This window comes from Penicillium canescens (genome assembly GCF_028828765.1).
Source record: "Penicillium canescens strain IBT 15451 chromosome Unknown utg000010l_segment0_segment0, whole genome shotgun sequence".
Lineage (NCBI taxonomy): Eukaryota > Fungi > Ascomycota > Eurotiomycetes > Eurotiales > Aspergillaceae > Penicillium > Penicillium canescens.
Genome location: NW_026703972.1, coordinates 4345770 through 4373329, shown reverse-complemented (window position 1 = coordinate 4373329; position 27560 = coordinate 4345770). Strand labels below are relative to the sequence as shown.

General features: G+C 48.7%; 10 protein-coding genes across 10 annotated transcripts; 7 read left to right on the top strand and 3 right to left on the bottom strand.

Annotated features, from left to right (window-relative positions):
- Positions 1-1374: 1374 nt before the first annotated feature.
- Positions 1375-2452, top strand: N7446_012672 (uncharacterized protein; the record flags this gene model as incomplete). Its single annotated transcript, XM_058521414.1, has 2 exons — positions 1375-1500; positions 1559-2452. The coding sequence occupies 2 exons, from the start codon at positions 1375-1377 to the stop codon at positions 2450-2452; spliced, it is 1020 nt and encodes a 339-aa protein (XP_058366780.1).
- A 2506-nt stretch (positions 2453-4958) lies between these two features.
- N7446_012671 (C2H2-type zinc finger protein) lies at positions 4959-5847 on the top strand (the record flags this gene model as incomplete). Its single annotated transcript, XM_058521413.1, has 4 exons — positions 4959-4981; positions 5038-5101; positions 5154-5233; positions 5304-5847. The coding sequence occupies 4 exons, from the start codon at positions 4959-4961 to the stop codon at positions 5845-5847; spliced, it is 711 nt and encodes a 236-aa protein (XP_058366779.1).
- Positions 5848-6415: 568 nt separating this feature from the next.
- On the top strand, positions 6416-7526 carry N7446_012670 (uncharacterized protein; the record flags this gene model as incomplete). The annotated part of the gene is made up of 2 exons (XM_058521412.1): positions 6416-6425; positions 6637-7526. The coding sequence occupies 2 exons, from the start codon at positions 6416-6418 to the stop codon at positions 7524-7526; spliced, it is 900 nt and encodes a 299-aa protein (XP_058366778.1).
- Positions 7527-9544: 2018 nt separating this feature from the next.
- On the bottom strand, positions 9545-9889 carry N7446_012669 (uncharacterized protein; the record flags this gene model as incomplete). Its single annotated transcript, XM_058521411.1, has 1 exon — positions 9545-9889. The coding sequence occupies one exon, from the start codon at positions 9887-9889 to the stop codon at positions 9545-9547; it is 345 nt and encodes a 114-aa protein (XP_058366777.1).
- A 611-nt stretch (positions 9890-10500) lies between these two features.
- N7446_012668 (uncharacterized protein) lies at positions 10501-10716 on the bottom strand (the record flags this gene model as incomplete). Its single annotated transcript, XM_058521410.1, has 1 exon — positions 10501-10716. The coding sequence occupies one exon, from the start codon at positions 10714-10716 to the stop codon at positions 10501-10503; it is 216 nt and encodes a 71-aa protein (XP_058366776.1).
- A 1088-nt stretch (positions 10717-11804) lies between these two features.
- Positions 11805-12196, top strand: N7446_012667 (uncharacterized protein; the record flags this gene model as incomplete). The annotated part of the gene is made up of 3 exons (XM_058521409.1): positions 11805-11915; positions 11971-12141; positions 12191-12196. The coding sequence occupies 3 exons, from the start codon at positions 11805-11807 to the stop codon at positions 12194-12196; spliced, it is 288 nt and encodes a 95-aa protein (XP_058366775.1).
- A 79-nt stretch (positions 12197-12275) lies between these two features.
- N7446_012666 (sodium:solute symporter family protein) lies at positions 12276-14037 on the top strand (the record flags this gene model as incomplete). The annotated part of the gene is made up of 2 exons (XM_058521408.1): positions 12276-12549; positions 12623-14037. 2 exons carry the CDS (start codon positions 12276-12278, stop codon positions 14035-14037), a joined length of 1689 nt encoding a protein of 562 aa, XP_058366774.1.
- Positions 14038-15286: 1249 nt separating this feature from the next.
- Positions 15287-16219, top strand: N7446_012665 (cysteine hydrolase family protein; the record flags this gene model as incomplete). The annotated part of the gene is made up of 1 exon (XM_058521407.1): positions 15287-16219. One exon carries the CDS (start codon positions 15287-15289, stop codon positions 16217-16219), a length of 933 nt encoding a protein of 310 aa, XP_058366773.1.
- Positions 16220-20917: 4698 nt separating this feature from the next.
- N7446_012664 (uncharacterized protein) lies at positions 20918-21404 on the bottom strand (the record flags this gene model as incomplete). Its single annotated transcript, XM_058521406.1, is given in 3 exon segments — positions 20918-20992; positions 21003-21249; positions 21322-21404. 3 exon segments carry the CDS (start codon positions 21402-21404, stop codon positions 20918-20920), a joined length of 405 nt encoding a protein of 134 aa, XP_058366772.1.
- A 2793-nt stretch (positions 21405-24197) lies between these two features.
- On the top strand, positions 24198-25959 carry N7446_012663 (uncharacterized protein; the record flags this gene model as incomplete). Its single annotated transcript, XM_058521405.1, has 3 exons — positions 24198-24594; positions 24646-24732; positions 24785-25959. 3 exons carry the CDS (start codon positions 24198-24200, stop codon positions 25957-25959), a joined length of 1659 nt encoding a protein of 552 aa, XP_058366771.1.
- Positions 25960-27560: the final 1601 nt, after the last annotated feature.

Sequence of the window (27560 nt, the reverse complement as noted above, 5' to 3'; positions counted from 1 at the left end):
TATGGGCTGTCAGCCATAAACAGATCAGTCTGACAGATTAGCAGACCAACAGACTCACATCCTCGATTTTGACGATCGTATCTTTACTAAGTCCATGCCCGACTTCAGCCTTGTAGACCAGATGCCACCATTTCCAGAATGTCTCCAGCGAGCTTTTATACTTCAGTCCCGGCGTGTGTCGCCCGTTCTTCCCCCTCCGCTGATCACAGCGCCAGGAAAAGAGAGCTTTCAAAAAACGGATCGTCTCCTCTGTGTCAGAGAGCCAGAAGAAACATTCCACCGGGTCCCGCTTTCCGCCCTCGCAAAACCTGGAATAATTAGCCAAATGCAATTGGAGAAACCATGGGGGTGGCACGCTCTCACCTGTCCCAATAGTCCCGCGTCTCATCCAGTTTGTCTTGGGTTCTTGGGCTGTAGCGTTTTTGCCGAAGCTGGGAGACATCGAGACACTCTGCCTCCTGGAGATAGTGCTCCGGTGGAAGCTGCTTCTCTTCGTCTTCCATGGGAAATTCATCCTCCGACTCCGATTCATCCTCGTCATCACAATATGTGGTGACCGAATCGGTTTCTGAGGCTTCGTTCGAGAAGATCTCAGGCAGTTCTGAGCTCGCGTCGCTCTCGTCGTCTGACAAATCAGGACGTGAAAGGCAAGTCATGATGTGGGAGCAGTGTCCGGCAGGGAATAGGGAACTGATCAAGAGTGTATAGAATCCACTCGAAACACCAGGGTTCTGCCGGAGAAACAGATTGGATGATGAGAAGATCGCTGGCGAGCGGGAAGAATGAAAATTCGGGAGTCATGGCGGTCGGTATTTATGGAATCTAGGGAATAAAGGTGCTCAAAAGGTGCTGAAAGGGGAGACAGAATGGCTCCTTCTTTCCGGACCTGGTTGGAACGAGCTCGCAGCGGCAGTATCACGAGTGGGACCAGGAACGGCCGGCGCTCCAGTGAGGTCGCTGCGGGGCTAGGCGCCATGCAACGGCCAAATGAGAGTGAAAGTGGCAGTAGGTCACATTGGCTGTGTCCTTAGATACACGTGACGCCAAGACCGTCGCCGGTGAATGGGAGGCTTAAAACGGCCCCCGAAGCGGCCTTTTCTGGCCTGCTATTCACCGTCTCATTGTTATGTGGAGTAGAGGATAGGTTTAGGCTCCTATATTTCAGATCACATCCACCCCACATTCTCTCTTGATCCTTCTATGCTTCTCGGACAGACAGCCATTCCAAAATAATACCTCTGGAGTCCTGGGGTTCAAAAGCCTTAGCTTTCCCTCTCAGCCGTGCAGTCGGCTTCTTGTTACTTATTACCCCTTGGTCTCTTTTCCCTTTTCCATACTCCCTTTCTTTCCTTTCCTTCTACTCTCCTATTAATCATGCGTTTCCCATGGTTGGTCCTCTGCCTGGCGGTCGCCTCCGCAACGCCCAGCAAGTCTCACCAACTCCGCCTTCCTTTTGTTTCTTCGCCCAATGACCTCGAAACCGGCGTCAAATCACTTCTGGTATGTGCACTCTCGAGAATACGCAGAATCCACGGAATACTCGTGCTAAAACCCACAGTCCATTGACTGGTCCATCAAAGATGGCAGCCTCTACGCCAATAACGACCAAGTCTACCCCCCATCAACAACAATGCAACTCACCGCGCCTCTCTACCGAGCCTCTCATCCCACCCAGAGTGAAAAGTCCGTGGAATTGACTTACAGCATCCACAGCCGTCCCCTGCCCGAAAGCAACGTGGGTTTGGTAGCGGGTATTGTCCGGGTGCGCGTTGAACTGCACGATCTACATGGGAACCTCGTCTCCCCAGACGCTACAGTCGTCGACCTGGTCAGTTTCCAGGATGGTTCTCACCAAATCACTCGTGTTAGTGTCCGACCCGCGCGCGGCGGTTACCAGGCAGATCACTTCGCGCAGAAGAGTGGGCCGTGGGCTGTGAAGTACTGGAAGACGCATGTCGGGTCGTTTTTCGATGCGAAGGAGTCTACCTCAATTGCCGAGAACGATTACCAGCCAACTGAATCGCAGCCAACTGAATCGCAGTCGACTGAATCCCAGGATCACATAGAGATCAAGGATGTGTCTGTCGACTCCGACGTCAACTCCAACACTGAGTCCAAATCGCCGTTGTCTATTTCGTCTTTCTGGGCTGCGCCGACTCAGCCCAACGATCCTTCTGATCATCGTCATCCGCACCACCACCGCCCGAAGAATGCTTTTATGCGTATCGTTCCCACGATTATGCTGCCTGCTGTGCTGGGTGCGTTCGCCGGTCTCGCCGCTTGCCTGCTCGGCTTCTTCATTGGATATCTTTTCATGTCTTTCGCTACCCACTTCGGGTGGCAGACTTCACCCCGCTACTCGCAGGATGTCTTGCTTGAAGAGGGTACTCATTCTGAGAAGTTGCCCATGGTGCCATGGCTCCATCTGACCGTGCCCGAGTCGGATGTATGACCGGTGTACGGTTGGCATGAGTTCCGAATTTGCTTTTCAGCGTTTTTTTGCATCACATACCTAGTATCACTGTTGCCTAAGGTGCTCGCTGCTCTTCATTAGTTCAACACGATAAGACCTATCAAGACATTGGCATTAACCACCGTGATAGCCAACTGGACTGATGATTTTATTCCACTTGAGTTGCGTGGTTTCCATCTTGACAAGCCTGATTTTGGTGAGCGAGAGGGTTTACACGTTCCGCTTGCGCACCGCTAACTACTATCTCTGGTCAGCTTGAGCACATCTCATATGGGATATCTGGGAGTCTTATGCTCTTTGCGGAAACTGTACAGCGGATTTCGAAAACAGTTTACCCCCCAGACACATACGCTTTCTTTCCCAGCGCCCCACTCAGAATGCGCTAATCTAACTTTGGCTAGCTGAGGGTACTTTTTTTGAGGCGTAACACAGTATTATTGGCTGCGGGGGAATCTGAAACGCAGCGGATCCAGAATAGACGTCCTTGTGGGCCTCTGGGAAAGAAATCGTGTGTGTGTGTTGGGGGGTAAACTGTTTTCGAAATCCTCTGTAGGCGAGCTACGTTAACAACGAAGTAGTCCTCGGAAATTACGAGTACGAGACGAGTGGGTAATAATATTAAGAAATCTCTCACTGGAGCTGAAGGGATCAACGAGATGTAACAGTGATGCTTCGTCTTTGAGACAGTTGTACCAGATTTGTATTCGTTCGCTGTAAGAACAAAGGGTTAAGAACAAACGGTTAAAAACAAACGGTTAGGAACTGAGTAAGGAGCGATAAGCGGCAGATTGCCCAACGACACTGAAAATTCTCGAACATACTGCTTCGGCCTTGAGTGGCACTCCGCCTCATCCTCAGCTTATTATTCATTCATCTGGATATATTTAACAAGAGTACGAATAAGTACCTCCATTACAAAGACAACCTCCAGACGGTCCTTTAGCTTCATGGCGTTTCCGAAGATGTGTTCACTAACACTGAATACAATAGATGAGCATGAAATATTAGACAGATGAGCTGTGGGCGAAATGCCGTTCGCTGGTCTGCGGCAGGGCAGTGAGAGAGCGATTACTTACGTACTCACCTGTAAGCCAAGCCAGCTGCACCGCAATATCCAATTTTATGTCCCAAATCAACAATAAGTGGGCTTGGTGTGATATGAGGTTGGTGCAGATCAGCAACAAAGCCGCGCCACCGCAATTAATACCGAGTTGTCTATACAAAGAACCAAGTTGATTTTAAATCAACTTGATCCTCTTGTCATATATATAGCCTCATGTTTCCTTCTCAATGATAATCAATCTTCCTTTGAATTACACCAATACAGGACCTGGCACGTCATGCTGCGTGTGGTAAGTGTGGATGACCTTTCTACAACGATCAGGATACTGACGACTGTTGTCGAAACAACGGAGCCCTAGACACCTTGATTCGCCTTTTACCAATCCCCTCGTCGGACGCCGAGACACATTCCGTCCACACGGCAAGCGAACCGTCTCCCGCTAGTGGGCCCTGTCCCTGTATCTTCCAAGTGGTTTTGTCAGGAAAATGGTGATCAGCATCGTATTGACCCAAACGGTACCTCTGGGATTCTAGAGGATTCGATACCAGGTATTCTCGAGGCTATTTTAACCCCCTCGATCCCAGTAGATAGGAGACAGGAATCAACACTCTTTTGATCTCATCATTTTTGGGTAGTTCCCCTTTTTGATTCCGTTGCGCCAATCGCCTAGTACATCCATTGTATTTCCCTAGCTATACAGGATATTCCTGTTAGGTTTATATACGACATATACAGTGGCACCTCATAAGTTTTAGGAACCTATTCCGCCTGTCGTAGTCCCGTCAATCAAAGTCTCCAAATCGAGAGTGGTAGCACCATTTACTGCGCAAAAAGGCTGTGTAATATTATACAAAGGCGATAATCGATGGGGTGTCAAAATTTAAGAGTGTCACTGTATTCGTACTAGTGGAGAATATAACTACACTTCCATTCAAGCATTACTCCAGTCCCTAATCTCCAATTCATCTAGATCATTTTGGTGGCGCGCTTTGGCTCGATAGGCGAGGACGCGGAACGGGCCGGACAGGAGACTGGAAGCCAGTTCCCGACACATTATTTCCAAACTGTGTCGCTGACAGGCAGTGACATACTTTGCGCCCTCTTCCTTTCTTCGCTGCCCTCTTCTTTTAGACCAATCTTATCCGCACACCGTCTCCTTGCGTCCTTCGTCTTGGTCTACCATCAGTGACTCTCGTTAAACAGCAAATAAAATTTGTGCTTTGTGGAAGACCACACTCAGTTCGCTGTCATGTCCCCTGGCAGTAAGCGTAATTTCACTTGCTCCTGGGAGCGCTGTGGCAAGGTCCATTTTCACCCCTTCCTGCTGATGGATAACATTTGCTCCCTGCGGATTAACACGATTCCTTCGCCAGTCTTTCCATCGCAAGTCAGATCTCTGCCGGCATTATCGGATACACACCAATGAGCGGCCCTATCATTGCAAAGTGAAAGGTTGCAACAAAAGCTTTATTCAGCGCAGCGCTTTGACTGTACACTCCAGGATTCATACGGGCGAAAAACCATACGTCTGCGACCATGAGGGGTGCCAGAAAGCCTTCTCAGATGTGAGCCTCTCGCCCTGGATCTTGGATCCAATAGATCCACTAACCACCACAGTCCTCTAGTCTAGCCCGCCATCGAAGAATCCATGCTGAGAAACGACTATGCATCTGCCAAGAAGAAACCTGCGGGCTAAGGTAAAGCGATTCTGGAACCCTACCATCCAGCAATGTCAACCAACTCACATCGCGGCTTTTTTTATTGTAGTTTCTCTCATAAAGCTGCCCTCACGAAACGCCAACGCGGCTTCCAGTCTCCGGGATGTTTCATTCAACCACCGTCAAAAGACTCGACGTTGGAACGTTACAATCAAGACGAGACTTCTGCAGCCGTGTCAATTCATAATACGCAAGACCAGAACTCCTTCGCACTGCAGCCCTTCTATCCACAATCAGCGTCGCCCAGCCACGAGCTCTGCTCCATACATGGCGTTTCGGTGGGCTCAGTGCACGTGCATGAGGGTTCTTCTGCAAGCGTAGCACAGAGTGTGCCCTTATTTTCGGCGACGAACATGCAGTATGTCTGGCAACTTTTCCCTCAGCCACACCACGAGATGCCCGCAGCCATGTCAATCCCCAATGCGCAAGACCAAAACTCCATCGCACTGGAGCCCTTCTACCCACAATCAGCGTCGCCCAGCCACGAGCTCTGCTCCATACATGGCGTTTCGATGGGCTCAGTGCACGTGCACGAGGGTTCTCCTGCAAGCGTAGCACAGAGTGTGCCCTTATTTTCGGCGACGAACCTGTAGTATGTCTGGCAACTTGTCCCTCCGCAACACTACGCCACTCAGCAGTACCATAACACCCACGATTTTTGCAGAAGCGTCTCCGAACTCGGACCGGAATGCTTATTGCTGTAAATATGGCGAGCTATGAGTCTGGTCTGGAGATCAATATGATAGTGCCATATTTCTCCTGCTCTAGAAAGGTGATATCACATGTGCTGCCTACTGCGGTGGCGGGAAGAAGAAAGCGTCAGGAACTGGGTCCGAGAAGTAGAGCATGATGTAGGAGGGTCGGCAAAGTGTGACAGTAACCATTAACCCGCTCTTTACCGGTAATTGTGCTGGGAGTTGAAGCTTGGTGGGCTTTTTAACATGCCCTTTGCGTTCTACTTTAACCAATCAACCGTTCAATACATTTTGGTTCCCCTTGGTCAATCTAGCCTTATCAATGAATACTTGGCAGAATCCTGAAGATTGTGCGTTTGCTGCAGGTAGCAGCCTCGCCCGTCTGGTGGATGCTGAGTTCACCATTGTAGTACACCTCAGCGTTAACAGAAACCACGCGTGTCCTGGACGTAATCTATTGTATCTCATGACACCACGTTAGTTCCCTTCTCACAGCTTAGAAGCACCAATTATCTTGGAGGCGGTGACACGCTGCAAAATTCTGGAAGGATTTTGGCAGGACAGCAACTAATTTTGTAGGAGTCCAGAATTATCAGGGGTGTCACAGTCATCTCAGCCTAATTGGGGTTAAGAGGGGGTGGCAGATGTTTCTGCCAATACCGAGGACTCCCTGGAAGTGACTACCAGCTCATACCACCCGGGACGAGCGAGGGGAACGAAGTCATGCAGCAAATCGTCAAGTTCCTGCGCGCAAGGCGGGGCCGTCCACGCATACTTTGAGCCGTTTGGCAGTTGTCCAACTCCCACACCAATCAACAGACATCGCATCCCTCGGTCTTCCAGATGGCGCTTGCGTGATATCTGCTAACAAGAGCGTGGGATTCGGTGCGACAGGTACTCAAGAAGAGCTTCATGTGGGTATTTCACCCGAGGCGTACCCAGTGACACTGCTAGCGCCCCCTCTGAAGGACCGCCAGGTCCTCACCTGCCAGGGTGCTGAAGCAATGGTTACTACTAAAGAACACGGGAGATGGGCCTCCTTGGACGGAATATTGCATGGCAGACCAATACCCCCGTCTGCTGACTGGCGCAACCGGGTCATGCTATTCATGGACGCCCAGGAATTGGACCTTGTAGACAGCGCTCATCCACACGGTGGAGAGAGCATTCCGGACCTGATGCCAGGCTGTCTTCATCGGGAATTGGTGAAGGCCTACACCGCGTTCTGCTCGCATTGTAGCAGGAATATCCGGAAGCCCTACTCCTTTGTCACTACTGGACTTTGGGGCTGCGGCGCTTTTGGGGGAAATAGACAGATTAAAGCGATAATCAAGTGGTACGCTGTATCCATGGCAAATGTACCTGAGCTTCGATATGTCCTGGCTGGCCCAGAGCAGAAAGGATTTGGAGATGAGCTCAAGAGGTTCGTCGGCCTGGTGGCAGAACACACTAGGAGAGAATTGGAGCCGCAGAAGCTCTTTGACGTGCTTGTCCGTCTGGGGACAGAGATCCAGAATGGGAAGTCCGCTGTTCCCAAGCCAGATGCGATTTTCGAATATGTTTTAAAAAGCCTGTAAGGAGTATTGGCTATGGTGTGGTCACTCATGATAGAGCCGGCTTCAAATCTAGTCCTATTCGAACGCCGGCTGTGGTCATTGTGGAGAATATAATGTATAATAGTATGGCCTGATATGTTGGAATGGGCAAGAAGCATGAGCTACATGCATCTTCTGCTGCAGAAGCGTCCCATTCCTCCTGCGGAGCCAATATCAGCAGAAGTGGTTTATCTCAGTGCACGGGCATATTGATGTACCTTTTGCTGAAGTATTGCTGTGTTTAACATGTCATAAAGGTCCACTGCTATTGCCCGTGCGCTCTGGTCCCCACTGCTTCACCTACCTTGTTACAATATAGAGCGCTGCAAGCATAGTGGCTGTGATTCAGCTGGAAGGTGTCCATGCGGAAGTGACCGGGCTATTCTGACCTAGGCAGCAGCAGCCTACCTAGACAATGCAAAGCGGGCGGAAATATGTCCTAATAGGGACTAGTGTGCTATAGGTGGGGCCTTAGGAGATAAAGAAAGAGAGATTGAAGGTAAAGCTAAATTCGAATATCACGGTATGTTCAGACTTACCCGACACAATAATGTCAAAGGCAAGGCACTTTCGACAAGCCGTAGGCCCGGGGCGTGTCCCACAAGCTCAGTGAGAGGAATCGTTAGTGAGTCCCAGCTTCCCGACGGCGGGTCATCGGGAGGGTCAAGACAGGTGAGCTCAATAGCCTTTAAGGTTATGCTGCAACCCTTGAGAGCAGCCAAGACCAGTTTGATGTGGTGCTCATAAGGCCTCTGCTGTGTCATATCATACACCTGTTGGTAATCGGTCTCCCAATCCTCGTCGTCCCGTCTTTGACGAAATACCAATATCAGTTCTTTCAAGTTAGAGAGCAGATTGAAAGCAAGGCTCATCAGGGTCAAACCCCTTCGTGTTTCTATGATCTCTTGCTGCTCGGCACATGTCCGTCGTAGTGTCTTATAGACACGCGTGTATGAAGGAAGATCACCCGAGAGGTATTCCATTTCATCCCAGTCCTCACGACTGTTCACGTCATCATAACTCTCGCATGTTTCGACATATGCTTGAGGACTTAGGATTTGTGTTTTGAAAAACTCATAATTTCGTATCTCTAATTTGACGTCAGGTCATTTCCCACGGATGATTCTCTCAGGGACACTTACCAGGCTTTAGTAACATTGGGGTGACGTACTCCAAGGAGACGATATACCGATGCAAGTTTGATTCCAGAACGCTTTCCAACAAGTCAAGCCCCTCATTCGAAAATTCAACGCTGAGCTTGCGAAATAGGGTGGGTAAGCAGACGTCACTCACTCGCCTACTGGAAAGGGAAAGCTGTTTGACTTCCCAATTGTCGAGGTACTTCACGATGCCGAAGAGGATTTCGGTAGGAAGCAATTCCATATTGTTCAACCGGTCGATTTCAGCCCGTATTAGAATCTTTCTGAAGAGTCGGGTGTGATGCTCGAGAACAGAAGAAAAGCGGGCCGTGTGGCCTTTGTATAGGCGAGGCTCTCTATATCGGGTCGATGATTGGCTTCCAGGGAGATGACTAAACGTAGTAACACCAATTGCAACAACAGAACAAAATGGATGTCGTGGGCCTTATGCCGAAAATAACATGGTGACCTGACCAGGACTAGGCTATCTGACCCTGCAAACTTGACTTCCACGAGCATGGTTCTTTGCTTAGAATAATTGGCCCCGGTATAGTATGTCTATTGAAATGCAAGAGCGCCTGTGGACTTCACATGTACCCCCGCGAATTGTAAATGGGAAAACAGAAGAAACAAAGTCCAATGCCGTAGCCACGCCCGAAAACGTTTGTACTCCTAAGGAAAACCCAGCCATGCATGATCGAACTTTGACGTGCCGCCTCCATCCGGTATCATTATTTTTGTCGCCATTGGGCGCACTCTCTCCCTCAAGGTCGGCAACATCCCGTAGAATATCCGTGAGACCGTGGACGCCTTCATCCACCACCGCTTCGGGTATCCGGACATCAACTTCTTCAATATACTTCAGAGGGTCGTAGGGGGATTCTCTTTGCTGCCTTTCTTGGTGCCGTTCGTGCCGTTTGTTGTTGCTTCACCGTTTGTGGCCTTTGAGCTTAGCGCGCGGTGCGGTCTGCCTTCTGCTGAAGCTAGGATTGCCTCCATCACATCGTCGAAGGTTTCGCATCGGCCGGCGCGGAGGAGTTCAGTGGCGAGGGTCGTGACTTTGTCGGTCCAACCTACACGGTGGAGAGAACCAAGTAGGGTTTCTTGGAGATCTTCGAGGGCGCAACTGGCTGACAATTTGACAAGGAGATCGGACCCCAGAGCGTCCGGGGTGGAGGAGACTCCGTTCGTGGCGGAGGAGGGCATTGCGGAGTGTGGGGTTCGGGTTGACGAAATGCCTAGGTGACTGTAGCGCGCGAGAGTAAATGGTGTTGGTCGCGGAGGTTACAGCCTGGAAGTTTCGAGGATTTGGTGTTCTGAGCTGCGCAAGAAATCAAATATTGCCTGGTTGTTCGAAGAGTGAAGGTTGGCAAGACGAAGGGGGCGAAAAGGGGCCTGCCCCCTATGACAGTGCGGGGGTCACAGCAGGCTAATTGGCATTACATTGCATCCATTGGACAATAGACATGCACAACCGAGAACAATAAGACGATGAAGCTGAATAGAAAGACTCAACGGACAATCGGACAATCGGGATTGCGGGTCCTCGATGCGGGCGGTGAAAATGTTCGGGTCCATTGTCTATAGTCGTATAGAGCTCCGAATAGACGAATGGAGTATCTCATTCGGCTATTGCTGCTATTTGGACTTTATATTTTTCGTGCTTTCTCGGAATGGTGCCTATATATATAGAATATAAGGAATTCTATTGCAAGTCAAGGTTTATGCTAGATGAATAGTGATATAAAACGACTCTGGTAGATATCGTTGAGAATATGTCCAGGGATCTTGATTTACGATTCTTCTGAAGCTGAAATTTAGTCTGAATTGATCACGAATGGACCAGCTGCAGGCTTTTCCAGTGCCCATGCAATGCCACCACTCATCACTTCATCCCATTTCTTGCTTCCGGGCAGTTTGTTTGATGGGCTTGAGCTGACTTGGCTTGACGCCCAAAGATACTTGAGTGGAGCACAGCACATTTCGTCTCCAAGCTTAGACTCAAACTCGAAGGACCGACGCTGGCGCGGCATCGCTTATAATTCTTATCGATCGTGGCATCGGCTAGATATGACCGTTGCAGGATATCATATCGTGGAAAGAGTGAATGAGAAGGTCGCCTTGCTTCTGCTGAATCTCTGCCACTGAACAGTGTGATAAGACGTCGAGGTCGACGGTTGCTTATCAGGTATGGGAGGAGGCGGGTAAGCGCATACCACTTATTACGGGATGGCGCACCCACTAATAGGTCTGTGCACACGATTTGGGGTAAGTTACCCACATATCAAATGCCGACAGATAAAGATGTTGGAGAGATTGGAGACCGAGAAGATAAAGTTATTGCCGTTGGAGAGGCACATGGTGGAGATTTCCCGACCTGTTTGTTTATCTATAGGTTAAGGGTCGTCGCTTCGTGTGACATGATGACTACCTAGGTATGTAGAGTGCAGACCTGGCTTGAAGGGGCTCTGGGTCTGCATTGATAGGTTAAAGGGCATCGGCGTGTGGAACAGGAGACAGATATGCGATTTTGATACTATTGGCTGGCGCAGGCTTCCAACGGGGGTTGCTTTCGTGGACTTCAGATTCCAAGTCGGAGACCAAAGTGACTGTGAAACAGATATGGGTTGCTATCTTTACCCACGTCTAGCCTAAACAATCAGTTAGTTCAGCTTTGTCCGACACGATTGGGGTCCTTCAAGTTGTGCCTCAGCCACCTTCCTGTTTCCGTAACGCAACTTATCTCGGAGAGACTAGGAACAGACCGGAAAGCTGAGTGCATTGGCATACATTGAATTCTGTATTGCATACATAGGAAGGCCCCTACCCGATGTCGGTATTCATATTACCCCTCAGATGTCGAAGGGCGTTGGGGTTATGTTGTTTGTCAACATGGATAGCGAGCGCGACTCAGGCAGGTTATTAGACTTCCCCGAAATTCGATTGTATTTAATCTGGACGGATCCGCCGGTAGCACTCCGAAGAAGTAGTTTTACTTACCCCAGAACGAAGTGCAAAATTCGTTTCTATATAATGCCAACGTCTTCCCGCTAAACAATCAGCCGAATCTCTCGTCTTGAGCGATAGCAAAGTAGGTCGGAACGAAGCCACATCCAATACAATGACTTCAAGTGTCACCACCCCTATATTACCCGAGGCAGCGGGATATGGAGTGGTTGTGGGAATTGGATTCTTTTTCGCCGTGTTGATGGCTTTTATATCCTTTATTCAGGTTGGAGCGCTCTTGGCAGGCACACATTCTTAATCATGTCACTAACGATCTGAAGAACAAATACACCCAATATTCAACCAAAACTAGCGAGGAGTTCAATACGGCCAGCAGAAGTGTCAAGCCTGGGCTGATTGCAAGTGGAGTGGTGTCTGCTTGGACTTGGGCTGCTACCTTGCTCCAAAGCAGCTCTGTAGCTTACGACTATGGCATTGCAGGTCCATTTTGGGTAAGATACTCTGAGAAATGCCGGGATATGCAATACTGACCTGTATTAGTGTTAGTATGTCCTTTGGCCATTCCGCAATATGATCGCTAAATATTCGAGCTGCAGATGCTGCCGGAGCAACAGTCCAGATCTTCATGTTCTCCGTCCTTGCATGCAAGGTTAAACAGAATGCCCCATACTGCCACACCTTCTTGGAGATCATTCACCGCCGTTATGGGGCTGCCACCCATCTCGTTTTTGTGTTTTTCGCATTATTAACCAATATCCTCGTGGCAAGCCAGCTACTTCTAGGTGGAAGCGCTGTCGTCACGGCACTTACTGGCATGAACGTCTATGCGGCTGTCTTCCTCATTCCAGTAGGAGTCTCCATCTACGTTGTACTCGGAGGTTTGAGAGCGACTTTTCTGTGTAAGCATTTTATTCGCCCGTCGTGAATTAATGATGTGCTTGTACGTGGATAAGGCTGACATAGACCTGCCAGGTGACTATTCTCACACTGTAATCATGCTGATCGTCATTCTTTACTTCATGTTCTCCGTCTACTCGACAAATGATCTCGTAGGATCCCCATCCGCCATGTTCGAGCTTTTACAAACTGCAGCGGTGAAACGACCGGTGGACGGTAACCTGGATGGCTCATATCTGACAATGAAGTCCAACTACGGTCTTATTTTCGGTGTGATTCAGCTGTGTTCGGGACTGGGTACTGTCTTCCTTGACCAGGGCTACTGGCAGAGGGCGATCGCCAGCCGCCCAACAACCGCTGTGCGGGCCTACATCATGGGAGGTCTGGCTTGGTTCGCAATTCCATTTGGATTCGCCACAACCCTTGGTCTCGCTGCGGTAGCCCTCACAGATAACCCTCGGTACCCTACGTACCCAAATCCCATGACGTCGTCGCAGGTCTCAGCGGGGCTCGCTGCACCATTTGCCGCAGCGACCTTGTTAGGCAAGAACGGTGCTGTGGCATTGCTTCTGACTCTTTTTATGGCTGTTACATCGTCCTCATCCTCTGAGCTCATCGCAGTTTCTTCGATTCTCACATTCGACGTCTACAAGACGTACATTAAACCCTCTGCAACACCTGAACAGCTGATCTTTGTATCTCATGTGATGATCTGTGTCTTCGGCGTGGTGATGGCTGTGTTCGCATGTATCTGGAACGCCGTCGGTATCGATCTCGGATGGCTCTTCCTCACGATGGGGCTCCTTATTGGCGGTGCGGTGTTCCCAGCAGCCTTCTCCATCACCTGGAAAGGCCAAACCCGGCTCGGAGCACTTTGTGGGGCTCTAGGCGGCCTTGTTGCAGGCCTCACAGCCTGGCTCGTCGAAGCTAAAGTATACTATGGTGAAGTGAATATCACAACCACCGGCGGGTCGTATCCGACTTTGGCAGGAAACATGGCCGCCGTTATGACCGGCCTGATCCTCTCGGTTATCATCTCCTATATCAAGCCGGACAATACTTTTGAGTGGGATGTCACTCGCGCAATCAATGCACCTGGGACCGGGCAGTCTGTTCTCATCGTGCAGACAGACGGCAAAAACGACGGCCAAAACGACGACTTGGCGACCTTCCAGGCCGGGGAAAAGGAGGTGCTCGAGGATGCAGCCGTTATTGACGACCCGAAGAAGCTGAAGAACGCCTTCGTTATCGCTGTCGTGACATCTCTCGTCCTTTCCTTCATCATGGACTTCTTGATCCCCATCCCGATGTTCCTGTCGCACTACATTTTCTCGAGATCATTTTTCACCGCTTGGGTCATCATTTCGTTCATTTGGGTGTTTGGCGCAATGACGCTCTGTGGCATCCTTCCTATTCTCGAAACAAGGAGATTCTTCAAGCATGTGTTTCTCCAGATGTTGGGCTTGGGTCAGAAATCGCGGGCGCAGTAGAATGCCAGATCCCCGGCAAAATGACAGAGCGAAAAGGAATAGAGAATTTCAGTGGAGTGCATCGAGCCCTGGATGGATCGTATATATTGGTTCCCTTAGACAAATGCGCGGCTAGGACGCGATCTACACACTTATATTTAACGTTGATAGTCTATGTTCGGGAATATTAGTATTAGCACCTCCATAGATCTCTTGTGTGACAGTCTGGACGCGGATAGTTGAGGATCTGGCGACGGAAACAATCATGGCTGAATCGGGATGATAAGAGAATGCGTTCCTTATCATGGCACATATCAAGCATCACGCCACTAGATAGATTCCTCTTCCTTTTCCTCCAGCCTTGATACCTTCGTTGTATGGTACACTCTGATCCAGGATCTTTCTCTTGATCTGTAACATCTGGCTTAAAAGAAAACCGCCGAAATTAAAGTGTCTACACAGTTTGTAGTGCCAATATAACACCATGAAAACTAGTCTTCCGTAAAACCCCAAACGGGGTCTAACTTCAGGATACCAAACCCCATTACGAATAATCATGCATAAATCTGCCGACTAATCAATACCAGAACTAACTAGTTAACTCTAACTAGTTAACTGAAGGATAAACAAGCGAGAGTTCACGGGGGTTGAAATACCCATGGGTACTGCCGTTACTCGGATGTTACAGGTCCGAGGAGGCAAGATACGCGGAATCCAAAAAGGGAGTATTGCAAGATGATTGCGTGCAAGGTTTGTATAAGTATTATCTACGATTAGGTACCATGCAGGTCCCTATATTCCTGGCAGGTGGTTACCCTGTATTAGTAGCTGTCACAGCCAGCTGATACAGTATGGCATTGTATGCAAGAATGGGGCTAGCCTACCAAGGGGAACCAATCCAAACGAGAAATCGTGAATTGAACTAAAGAAGAGATGAGAAGAGCGGATTATGCGAGGACACATTAGGGTGTCCTGGCTTACATCAGTAGCGAAAGTGGGTTGAAAGTCCGGATTCTCGGAGTGTCGAGGATCCCCTAGTACAAACATAGAAATCACGAAAAATAAAACTAAACTATTTATTTTACTGCCGCACTATCCCCGACAGTAGCAGCCCCCAATTCCTGGTAGTCATATAACGTGTTGGTCCCACTACTTGGATCTCTTGCTCCTAAATTACGCTGCACTATTGACAAAACTGAGCTTGGTCAACTCTGTGCGATTATACAAAAATCACTACCAAACCTCACTAAAGCCAGCTGCAAAAGCAACAATGGCGACTACAACCTCGAGAACCGGCGTCACGTCTGGCGGGTCATCTCAAATCGGCAATGATCCCAAAAACCATTGGCAGTACAATCCAGCCACGGGGATAGTCGACCTTGTGCGCAAAGACTCGACTTGTGCAAGTCCGCTCACCCTGAACACAGCAACGAACCCCATTCGGGTCGACCCCGCAACGACCGCGCTGCTCATTATCGACATGCAAAACTTTTTCCTCTCCCCAGCGCTGGGCAAACCGGATCCCAGCCCTGGCTTGAAAGCCGCTGACATGCTCCTGAAAACGGGGATCCCTGCAGCGCGAGAGAAAGCCATCCGCGTGGTATGGGTGAACTGGGGTCTGACAGACGAAGAAGTTGAGTCAATGCCACCAGGTATGATGAAGGCATTTGGCATTTATGAGAGCGTTGGCGGTGTCAACAACAAGGACAACGGGCCAAAGAAGCAGCGAAGTCACAACGTTTACAAGGGTTTAGGCGCTGATTTAGGGCCGATCGAACTTGAAGACGGCACTATCATTGGGGCGGGCCGTGTTTTGATGCGGGATACGTGGAACGCCGCTCTTTACAGACCTCTAGATGCCGAATATCGAAAAGGGCTAGAGCGATCCACAGACCCGGACGTCTTGATTCACAAGAACCGCATGTCCGCGCTTTGGGGTTCTGGGACAGATCTCGAGGTGTTTCTGAAGGAAGAAGGGATTACGACACTTCTATTCACGGGGGTCAATACGGACCAGTGCGTCGGCGGGACGCTGACAGATGCGTTCAGTAAAGGTTTCGACTGTGTCTTGTTGAAGGATGCTGCTGCGACAAGCTCTCCGCCTTGCGCGACTGAGGCATGGGAATGGAACTGCGCAAATACTTTTGGATTCGTGAGCTGGTGTGGTGCGTTGTCAGGGGACGAATACGCTATTCTTGATTAGGTGTCTTTTACATAAAGGTATCTGTAGCCTAACAGTGTATTCAAATGTGCGATGCCTCAATATTTGTAACCAACCACAGTCTTATAAGGGTTGTCCTTCTCTGATACGCGTCACTTCTTTCTAGCATAGAAATGATATTCAGTAAAAAGCCTCTCATTATGTATTTTATATCTGGCCAATCTAACAATAGATTTTTCATCTTCGTCTCGCACAGATGTTCCTGTATAAGCCTGCAGCCCGGCAAAGGATCCCATGACGGGTTGAAAGATGGCGATAAAGGTAGCAACTACAGTAATCTGACAAGACTTCCGCACGACCACATATGACCCGGGCTGGGCTGGGTTTTGGGTCGAAGACTCCGACCAGGATGTGGTTCAGTCTGGACCCTAAGAAATTCAAGACAAAGCCAGCCAGAAGGGCCCTCAGAGAAATGAAGCGCCGCGCTGGCCCCAGCCCAGGAAAAAGGTTAGCCAGACAACGACAATTTGGGGCAACAGGATTTGAATGGAGCCTAGTCGTTCCCAGCCCGCAAATCACTGAGTTAAACTATAACTTCACACCACCCGAATACCGGGTCCTGGGAAGACTCCACCCCCGTGTTTCTCGAACAAGCTCGACTATACGTGCTGGCCGACAAATATTGCATAGTAGTTTTGAACACCAACCGCCCCATGATATCGAGCATGACAAAATATGTAAGTTGTCAGGCTAGATAATAATTGTTCACCTAGAAACTAATTAACCAGGTTAAGTACCAGTTGAATCACCACACTATTTTATGCAATTTGGTTACCAAACATCTAATTACCTCCTCCCACCATTTTCTGTCCGCAGTATCCTACTTTTCCACTTTCCAGCCATATTGAACTATTTCTCTTGATCATAATAGCCGTGTTTTTGTTTAATTCTTAAAAGCTTTGACGCTGGCTACTCAACATGGGCGTTCACCTCTCATCGAGTCTAACCTTCCTTCTGCGGCTTTAATAAACACACCGTCTGCTACCGAAAGGGAAGCATTAAATTTGTATTTATAGGTAGCTAGGGAAGCTACATAAGTAAAGCTGCCATCAGACATGATAATTCCACAATCTGGGGACCTCTCTGAGCAAACTGCGGTCAGCCCGTGCAAGTGTTCATGGCATCAACAATTATAACCAGCGGGGTATTCGTTTCACAAATTGAACTTTTCCATTGCCTCATCACGTTCTCGGCCAGATTGTAACTAGCCACGCTCGGCCTTTTTTGTTCCTCGGGTTCTATTTATTGTGTCAATTTGAGGCATATTACTCAGGCAGCTTAGCGCTTCGCTTCACATGGAATCCCTCCTCACTTTGATGGCTTCCATAACACCTCCCTCCGCAACCCGGTGTCCGTTAAGATCTTGCGAACGAAAGTAACAAAAAACCGCGTCTCATGCGAAATAGAGGGCGGTGAGTTTACAGAGACCAGTTGGCCCATATTCAAATACAGTGTCCCTTTCCTTAAAGCATTGTAAAGGCTTTTTCGTCTAGTTGAACACTACAGTTTTTACTCACGGAGAATATACCCAACGCCATTAATAAACTGCTCATAGTGGGAATATTGTCTCGTAAATGACACCTTTGACTTTCACACTCGGCTCATCACAAGTGACAGGTTCAATGTCATTTTCAATAAGCAAGGGCCTTAATCAGCAGTTTGAGGTATTGCAAAAGTGTAGTGGGCTACCCGTTCTGTCGGGCTTGTAGTGCCGCACCAGCCCTATTCGTTTTTCAACACCTTATTCGAGCCAGTGGAAGCTGTTATGGGCTGGCAAGTGTACTAGCTATCATTTTATTCTGATTTATTTTCGACTGAACTTCCTTGTATTGATGGCTCTACCCCTGGCAGGCGTGTATGAAAGCTTCTCTAGGTTTGAAGTGAAATCAGTCTGACACGCATGTCCAGATTTTAAAAAAAGCATTTGACGTATAGTACGCTGCATTACCGATCTCGCAGATATACATTGTTGAATAGATTCTAGTTTAAATCCTAATATTAAACTACAATAGAGAACCGGCCCTGCCATATCGATCTGTTGATAGACCCTGTTTCCGCCTTAACTAAGTGGTCAACATGGAATGTGAAAACCGCAGTGAATATGTGGAGTGGTTTATTTGGACAACTCCACTCCGAGCACACAGACTCGCATTTTCGTGACTATAGTGTCCAAATTGAGGTATCATCTTTCCATGATAATGGAATGAAGACATGTCTCCCATGGAAAACCCTTCTTTAACCGGGCCCTACCACCGGTTTAAAGGCTTTCTATCCCGTCTACTTCGAAAGGTCTTCGCCTTGTTGTACCTACATGTTGCTATAAATTACTCGCTCCATAAATTTCTCTGTGACAATATATTTTGTCGACATGGAAACCAGCTATCGCTTTTCGGAACCCCGAAGCACACTTGTCCACACCAACGGCTCTGTCGACCCGAGATTCCATTTATGCGGCAGTATTATCCTACTCTGCTTTATCTACCATATGTCCGAGTGCCCTTCATCCATAACCAATACGGCCACAGCTTTGGTTTCTCTCTTAGTCAATCTCATTTGTTTTGGGACTTCTACCTTTTGTCACTACGTGTTGGATTCGGGAAAGCAGCCCCCTTCTTCCTACTTCCTGCTGGATCACCTTGGAATTATTCTTCACATATGGGGGACATCTGTATCAGTCTTGCTTTTAGAGGCTACTGATAGCGGGAACAATAATTCCATTTTCCTGGGAGTCACACTGGGCGGGGTAGTCTGTGCCACTTACTTGATAGCCTGGCCAAGGGAGAAAAGGGAACGAGTGCAGGTGATTGGAGGGTTTGGAGTCTTGGTTTTATGCAGCGTCTCGCTCTACAACGCTGTCTTTTCTGGTATATCTCGACTGACAGCCTCTTATATCTTTATGGCTTTGGTTAACGGCATCGGAGGGTGGTTCTACTCCCATGGGTCTATTCAAGTCCTGAGTCAACGTTCACCCAAGCCCTATACTGTGTCGGGGCATACGTTGATGCACCTATGCTCCCTGATTGCATCTATATTTCACGCTTCAATCTTGGTCTCTTCTGTTTGTATCTGACAGACTTGAGCCCCTGATCACATGAGGTTTAGATTTCGGCTATTTCTATGACAATTCGGTCATGTTTGTTGATAACGTCGATGGCACGTAAGATCCGGATCAGCTCGGCGGCGTATACCGACCATCGGCCTATCGGCTCGACCTGAACCTGTGATGATTCTGTAATCTCTAGGCTGTCGTCCAGCGCCACGGCTGCAGCGCCCAGGCTGGGTGCTGACCTTGGCGCTCTGACGCATCCGAGTAGAGGGCAATGCCCCGGGTGGTTTTAGTTCGTTGTACAGCAATCTCCCTGTTTGGTTCGATTTCGATCTCATGGTGGTAGTGTTTTGGGATCAATCATTTCCAGTTTCTGCAATCCCTAGGTTCATTTCTTTTTTCAGGGCTTCCGCGAGTGAGATATGCGAATACGATCCGATCCTGTTTCTCCTTTTCTGGGCGTGTTGCAATGCATTCCATATTGGGTAGTTTTGCGGAAGTGTAGGAAGACTGGTGCTGGTAGGTTGTGCGCACTGGCGGAGTCGGAGATGCGTTTGCAATACGTTTGCTTCAACGTCTAGCGCCGCGGTGGCTACTATCCGGGGGAGGGACAGAATACGGATGAGTGCAGTCCTTTGCACCGTGCCCCGAGGTCATTACTTTGCCATTCATGAGCTCATGGTCAGTTGGCTTTGTTGCTGGCAACCATTCGCTGAAGATTTAGATCGATACTCTGCATAACCTCCCAGCGTCTCAATGGATGAATGTTGGCAAACTAACTTGTCGTGGAAATCTCTAATGGTGTATACGCAAGGATGACACAATACGATCTCACTCCTTTGCTCGCACTATATTTCGGCGAGTCATGAGCCCCAATACAGAATCGAAGCCCCCAATACTAGGGAAAGTCCTCAACGGCACAGCCTTGCCGCCATATACTCTCGATGACCTTCGTGTTTTCCTAAACCACAACCACTGCGTTGAGATATTGGGTTTCCTGGGATATGCAAAAATGTACGGAGAAACCTATGCTTCTGTCCATAGTCAACTGGGCAGCCTGCCATATAGTTCTCTGGGCTGCCCGAGGTAGATCTACTTCTCCACCTTTGGCAAGGCCTCATATTGACGTTTTTTGCCTACATGTCTCGGCCCTCAGGAAATTATTGCGGACTCCTTGTGTCGGGACATATCCTCCCGTCAGAATAAGCAAAGACACTTTATACGTAATCTTGCTAAGCTGCGGCTCCCGCCGTATGGATTCAGGGGCATTGGACCACGACCTGGGACACATATATCTATTTTACATGAATCAAAATTGACTTTTGCTTTGGAAGCATAACAACTGTCCACTTAACTGTGTACACAGTACCTATCTGGTGATACCAACACCTTGCATTTGCTTTTTCATTTGCCAATGATGCACGGCTGTCGTTTTCGGGCATCAAGTAATCTACAGTTGGAGTCGGAAGTCAACATCGATATGCGAATTCGCTTAATCTAACCTTCGGTGTCTACTGCGATGAGAACTGCCACACTCGATGAATGAGCTTCATTTAAACTCCCGATATGATGTATACTGAGGTACAGAATCGAGCGCTTCTACTTGTGCCTCTTCAGTAGTCCTTGACATAACCTCAAGGTCCATTCGATCCAATCTGATCCACTATGAAAAGTAAGCCCCGGCCAGCATCATCAACTTTCGCAACTTGCTATACTAACCCTGTATACCTCTGAACGGTCCGCTGCAGCAACCTTGTTCCCAGTACTTGCCTCAAAGCTACTGAAAAACCTCTCCGCGGATGAGAGAGTAGCAATCACCATGGCTCTTCCATTTGCTTGATGACATTCTTTTGTAAATTGTGCGTAGTACCACAGCATGAACTCTTTGATTATGGGAATACCGGGCGCAGAACATCCCTTCTTCAGCTTATAGCCAACTGGAACACTCCCAATGTCGACAAGGAACCTGAGGAATCAGAATATAGGGAATTTGAGAAGGCATATTGTGGCTACTCACTCAACCCAAAGCTCAACGTACCTTCGGTGCATGACTTTGACAGCGGCAGCACGAAGATTTTGTCTTGAACGTGCTAAGTCAAAAGTTCGGACATGATTTTCCATATCTCAAGGTTGGAAGTGGACGCGGGATGAATACGAGTACTCGAGGCAAAAAGAGTAAAAGAATGAGCCGGTTTGTTATAATTGCGAACTATTTATTAGAGATAAAAAGAAAGGTACTGCTCGGTGCGAGTCGAAGGCCCAAATCGATAACAGCCTCAAAGATTTGTTATGTTAAACAAAAACACATTGAGAAATTGCTACTGTACCCTGGGTAAGAGGAGCATTTCAAAGTGACGGGAAAGCAGAAAGTAAGATTTGCGGATAGAAGATGCTGGGGGCTGGTAATTTGATATGTTCATTAATCAAATCGCACGGGAAAAAGTGGAGTGGATATTCGACGGCGTAGACAATCTCGTCAATTAATTTTATGCCTATATTTTATTTCACATACCCGTTCCACGGACCGGCCTGACAATCATTTGGTCATCTTAAAGATCCTTGGAGCATTTGACGCGTGAAAAAAGTAAATATAGAAAACTGTTTACTTCTGACCCCGGTTGAGCAGATTGTTCCTGTCGTCAAATCTACACACCCTTCTCTGCCATTAATTGATTGCCTGTTATTAGTATAGTGCCCTCAACCAGCTTCTGTTATCCTATAAACTTAGAAGTCCAAGTTACCATCAAACATCGCTGTTAGATCAGGTAGGGCTTTGAATTACCCATGATTCACCATCCAATAAATTGTGTAATCCCAGCGCTCCGCATTTTCCTACCAAAATATTACCTTCTTGACTTTCCAGCCATGTTCCTGACCAGAGCAGAAGCTAGCCATGCTCGTGTTCTGGTTTAATCTCTGTGTATTCTGCCAACTTGAAGCGTGTTACCCGTGCAGCTTAGGCGGCTTCTATCAAAACAACTGTTTTCTAAGATCATATGAACATGAGTGGCTTGTGGAACTCGGCCCGGTGCCAAATTCACGGAGGAACCCAATGAGCTCTCATTGCAGTCAGAGGTCCTCGTCGTATGATAATGTGAAGTATCATGAGGAAGTGAAGGTTTTCCTCGGCGTCGAAGAGCCTTCTTCCGCTTGCTCTTTTCCTCGCCCTTTTTCCGATGCCAAACAGCGTAGATACTGCTATGTTATCCGACGGTGTGACCAAAATCTCGTTCAAATTCAGGCTCGATTTGTTTCTTAGGAAGATGTTTCCGAGCCTCAAACCATTTATGAATAAGATCCTTATCATAAGGGTCCCATGCTTTGCCGTTTTTAGCTGAGGGCCTCATATGTCAACTCCATGTTTCTTTTTCTTAATTTGTTGCTCTCATACCCAAGTTCTTCATTCCCCTCTTTGACAAGCTGGTATTTTGCGACTCAGTCACCACTTGCTCTGGAAAATTTGGAACCTGAACTTCTGGAATCATGCTTCCTTGAGAAGCTATCGCAATAAAGATGAATGAGCGATTTTTTTAGGGGCTAGATGAATTATTGACACATACAAAGTGAGTTCGCCTTTTCCTTCAATTTCTCAAGTAAGTACAAGTCGTATTTACCAGGAGGGCGCCGTTTCCGGCAACCCCCACGTTGGGTTTAGCGCCCGTCCCGTGCCGCCCTATTCTAGTTTAGCGTCACCCCATCGGGTATGGTGTCTCGCGCTATCCCCCAACGGGAACTGCCCCCAGTCGCCGCCCTCGGGAGCCCTTGTCAACTATATAGTCTAGACGGTGCGTCGCTCGACCACCTCTCTCTCCTTTCCCACGGCCGTACGTTCTCCTCAGCTCGCGAGCGCGGACATCACTGCTCCGGCCCCCCTGCATTTCGGAAATGATTGTTCCCACAAGGAGTGCTTCGCCCCCTTCGCTTCCCACTCGTGTCACTGCGAAGTCGCTGGCATCCACCGACTGATTCGACATCCGCCGCGTGAGACGCTGATCTATCATGGATGGAGGGATGCAACATGGCTCGCGAGGTGTTTTCGCCTGCCCAAATTGGCCGCCCCCAAATGGTCTCCTGGCCATTGGGAGCTGCCTATTTCAGCCCGGTTCAAACCTCTTGAAGCAATCTTTCCTATTTGGGGAAACGCATACAGCCCATATCTCATTTCCGGGGCGGGACTATGACCTCTCGATAGGCATGTGGTGTTGTTATCTGCTCGGCGCAGCGTAACCACCAATGACAAAAATGCCTCCTGCGTCCCCGGGTACCCATCATCCGGTGTGGGCCTGAAGGCGCTCCATTGATTCCCAACGGATGATGACTTGTGAGAAGGCTCGAGCGGGCTACGTGATGATCTGTCGAAATGGCCGCGGAATTAACCCAATGGTGGGACAATTATGGGGTCACACTCGTAACTGTAACCGGACGATGCATCGCTTGCAGGGGACTGCGCTGGTTTTGGAACCGAGATATTGCGGATTACGGCTCTGCGAGGCTGACGTGGAACTGCTCGCCATAGTTCACGGAAAAGTTAGAGGGATCAATCTAGGAATTGGTCACGAAGGCGTCCGCATGTCCGAACAGTCCGATGGAGCCGCGGAGAATTGGTGTGCTTGTGCATGAGATGGCAGCCATGGTAATTGGCCATGGTCTTTGAGCGAGCCAGATTCCGACAATGGAACTATCCCTTTACTTGTGGGTCCAATTTCTTATGGATCCCAATGTAGCTTAGGAGATTGGTAGCTGAATGAGGATGCTGGCATGTACAACCTCCGAGTGGTGATACGGCGATGTGGCGATGCGGCGGAGCTACTTGGCATTGCCTAAAGAAGTGATTTCAGATACTATATAAGCCGCCCGCACTCCTTTCCCATTTCGCTGATCACTTCTCATTTACCGTCTGTTGATTTGGCCGCCATGCATATCAGTCTTGACAACATTAGCTTCTACTCTCCTCGCTCTCCTACAAAGCCCGCCTCGCGCGCGCTCCCTGCTTCCTGTTGGAGGGCCTATAATGTCTCTGTGGCTCCTCAACCCCTTCCCCGTGCCCTCCCGCCGAGACCGTATTTTCAAGAAGCGACCTTCAGCTCAACATCCGGTGCCAGCACTGATGTCTCTCTGGAATCGCGAGATACCGTGGCGGAAAATTTGGATTCACGTGCAGGCAGTGAATTTGATATCGAAATAGAGAGAGCTGTGACACAGAGCATCCAGGAAACGCACGAGACAGACTTGGACCTCCACCTCGACTCAGGGCTCCGAAACGAATGTCGCACTGACGTGTCTGAAAGCGATCACACATACTTAATAACTGGTATGTCGGAATCAATCGCTAAACCGCGATAAAGCTAATATCATCCACCAGATCATCCGGACCGATGCCCTTTGGGAGAGTCTCTTGGTGACTTAGATACGGCTTTGATCCCGGCAGAACCTCAGTTGCATCATGCAGGTAAGCGCGACTATTATCTTTCTGTTCTCCTTATCTTGCTAACTTATACAAGAACCGCCCATTGCCTCAACCGTTGCCCCAGCCGACCTGCTAAGATGGCGCCGAGATAGTATCTCGTCGCTAGGCATTTATGATGAGGCTGACAAGAGCCCTGGCCCGCCCGAAGTCAACTTGACTTGCCCGCGTGTCTTGCCATCACCTCCAACAGATGTACCAGCACGGCCTAGCATTGAAACCATTATCCAAGATGAATCCGTCGTAGATGACACCACATCCGGGTTAGAAAACTATGGAGATCAGACGGGTATTACAAGAAATGGGGTGACAACACAAATTGTCCAGGTCAATGAACCCTCAATCAGCGAGGCTGTCTCGGATAAGGAAGTAAGAGGCAGACTCACCGAGAGTCAAACGCGTGACTTTCCCCGTCTTGGACCTCAAACTCGCTCGATCAACCGATCGCAAGCCACGCTGGCAAACTCTCCATCCCTTTGTCCGCGACGAAAGGCAAAATCCGAGCAGCGAGAGCGATTTCCTGCCGTTTCCGTTGTCATCCCTGTCCGTCGAAACGATAAAGTGGTTGCAAGTGCCAAGAAGAACTCTCTAACCAGAATACGACGGTGTAGTCGCTCGAGCGATAGCGACAACGACAGTGACAACCTCGAGAAAGATCGGGTAACACGGATGTCGATGAACAATTATTCACCGTCGTCCGGTGGACCTAATTCCAAGGCAAGGGGGCGCCCACTGAAAACGTCGAAGAGGGCAAAGGGAAACGTCTTAGCTCCGAGCAATGATATCGTCGGAAAATACCCTAATCAATCCCGAACCCCCTCAGGGGGTAGTTTGGCTGTCTCATTGGATAAAACACAAGAGATTTTCGGTCGCGGAGTTCTCCGTATCCAAACTCACGGTCCTCGACAAGCCTACTTCATGACGTTCCTTCCAGAGGTTTCTCATCACCCCTCTATGCCGTCACCGTCTGAAATGCCTCCTGAACAGTCTTCACAACAGTCTTCACGCTTTGAAGATTTTTCTCGAACACATCCCCGCGACAGATGGGACGCCGAAAACGCCATAAGCGAAATATATCTACAGCCTGTGAGGATGGAGACGGGCGGGCGACCAAGCTGCCACGACACTCGCCATCTCGTGATGGCCGCAACGAAGCCCAGCGAAAGTGCAGGAGGCGCTTGCGGTGGTCTTCAAAAGAGGTGGATTTTTTGAAGGAGTTAAGAAGAGACGAGCAACGACCATGGTCGGAGGTGACGAGCTTATTTTTGGACCGATATCCAGGAAGAAGTCCTGCTGCGATCCAAGTATACTGGAGTACGTCTGGGCATCGAGAAGGCAAGACTAAGAGCGCGCCAACTACCGTCTAAAGCAAAGCATATACTTCAACCGTCTCCAGTACATACAGCTAGAAATTACATTCTGGGGAATAGCTCCGATGTGGGACATATCCATACCAGCTATATACTGTGGAAGACCCTTCGCTAATGGTCTGATAGAGAATTCCACGTATTGCCCTAGGACCCTCTTCTATAAGCATATATAACCATATATTTTGAAACTTGGAAGCGATGATAGTCCAAGTGTACCTATATCGATCGCTACGCATAATTTAACGAGAAGCTGGCTGCCAAACGTCTTGCCTATCGGATAGTACACTATATTACATGAGGAGACTTGGTTACTAAAAGGCGATCGGAAATTCACGCGCCTGATAATATAACAGAGCCAGAAGGGGACTAAATGGAAGCCCAGTGCCTTAACTAGTATTAGGCACCGTCTCCAAGGGCATTTTTCTTTCCACCGTGTGATTGAGGAGTGGAGAAATCGGTGTATTCCGTTCTCATAATCCTGCCTTTAACAAGTCGAATGTTTGGAGGGATGTGAGGGAGCATAATAATTTGGCTATCCATGTCGCCGTCAGAATCCATAGAGTCCGTATGCGATATGTCTGCTGAAAGGCTGTAAAGTGAGAAGACAATATCAAAAGTTTCGCGCTTTTTAGGAAAGGCTCACTATGACAGTCTTCAATTGAACTGGTTTTTGGCGCTCCTCCCTTCTCCGTTGGCTTTTGGCTGTAAACTGGCGGAGATGCAGGTTTGATATTTTCCGGCTCATATACAGCAGGTTCAGTCAGTGTATAAGGGCTGACAGCATTTGGGATCGTTTGCTCTAGGTTTTCGTGTATTTTCTGTTCGACTTTCGGTCCCCAAAATGCATGCATGCAGTTTGGTAGAAGCAATCGAAGCGAGATAGAAGAGAAGCAATCCATGGGGCCGATTTGTCAAACAGATTCAAATAATATGGACGAGTATGTAATAGAAGCATCAATATATAGGTTTCAAACTTGGTTGGTGCTATTTTCCTCAAACCAAGAGGATACAAGAGGGCCTATGTATACTGTTCAAGGTGGTCATCGATCGCACCTTGTCATTGAACTAAAGTAAGTACCAGAACCCCTCACTGGTGACGATGATATGTTTGTCACAGTCTAGGTGCATGGTCTTCGGAATCGTCTCATACAAATAGTATGGCCGAGAAGGGTGTTAAGCGTATGGGTGTCTGGGTCTCAGATATGGCTGATCGGCGAAGCCGGGAATTAGATGGCTATCAATGTTCCGGGCAAGAAGCTATATGTGGCTGCCAGGTGGTCATTCAAACATACGTCAGCCTGAAGCGTCAACCTTTTGCGTACTAGGGTCGAGTATGGGGATGATCGGTGAAGTTGCGGAGTTGAATGGCTATCGATTACCCTTGAGAAGGTGCTACGTTAGTGGTTTTCATGCTATCACCAAGATACCCGAGAAGCCCGTGCA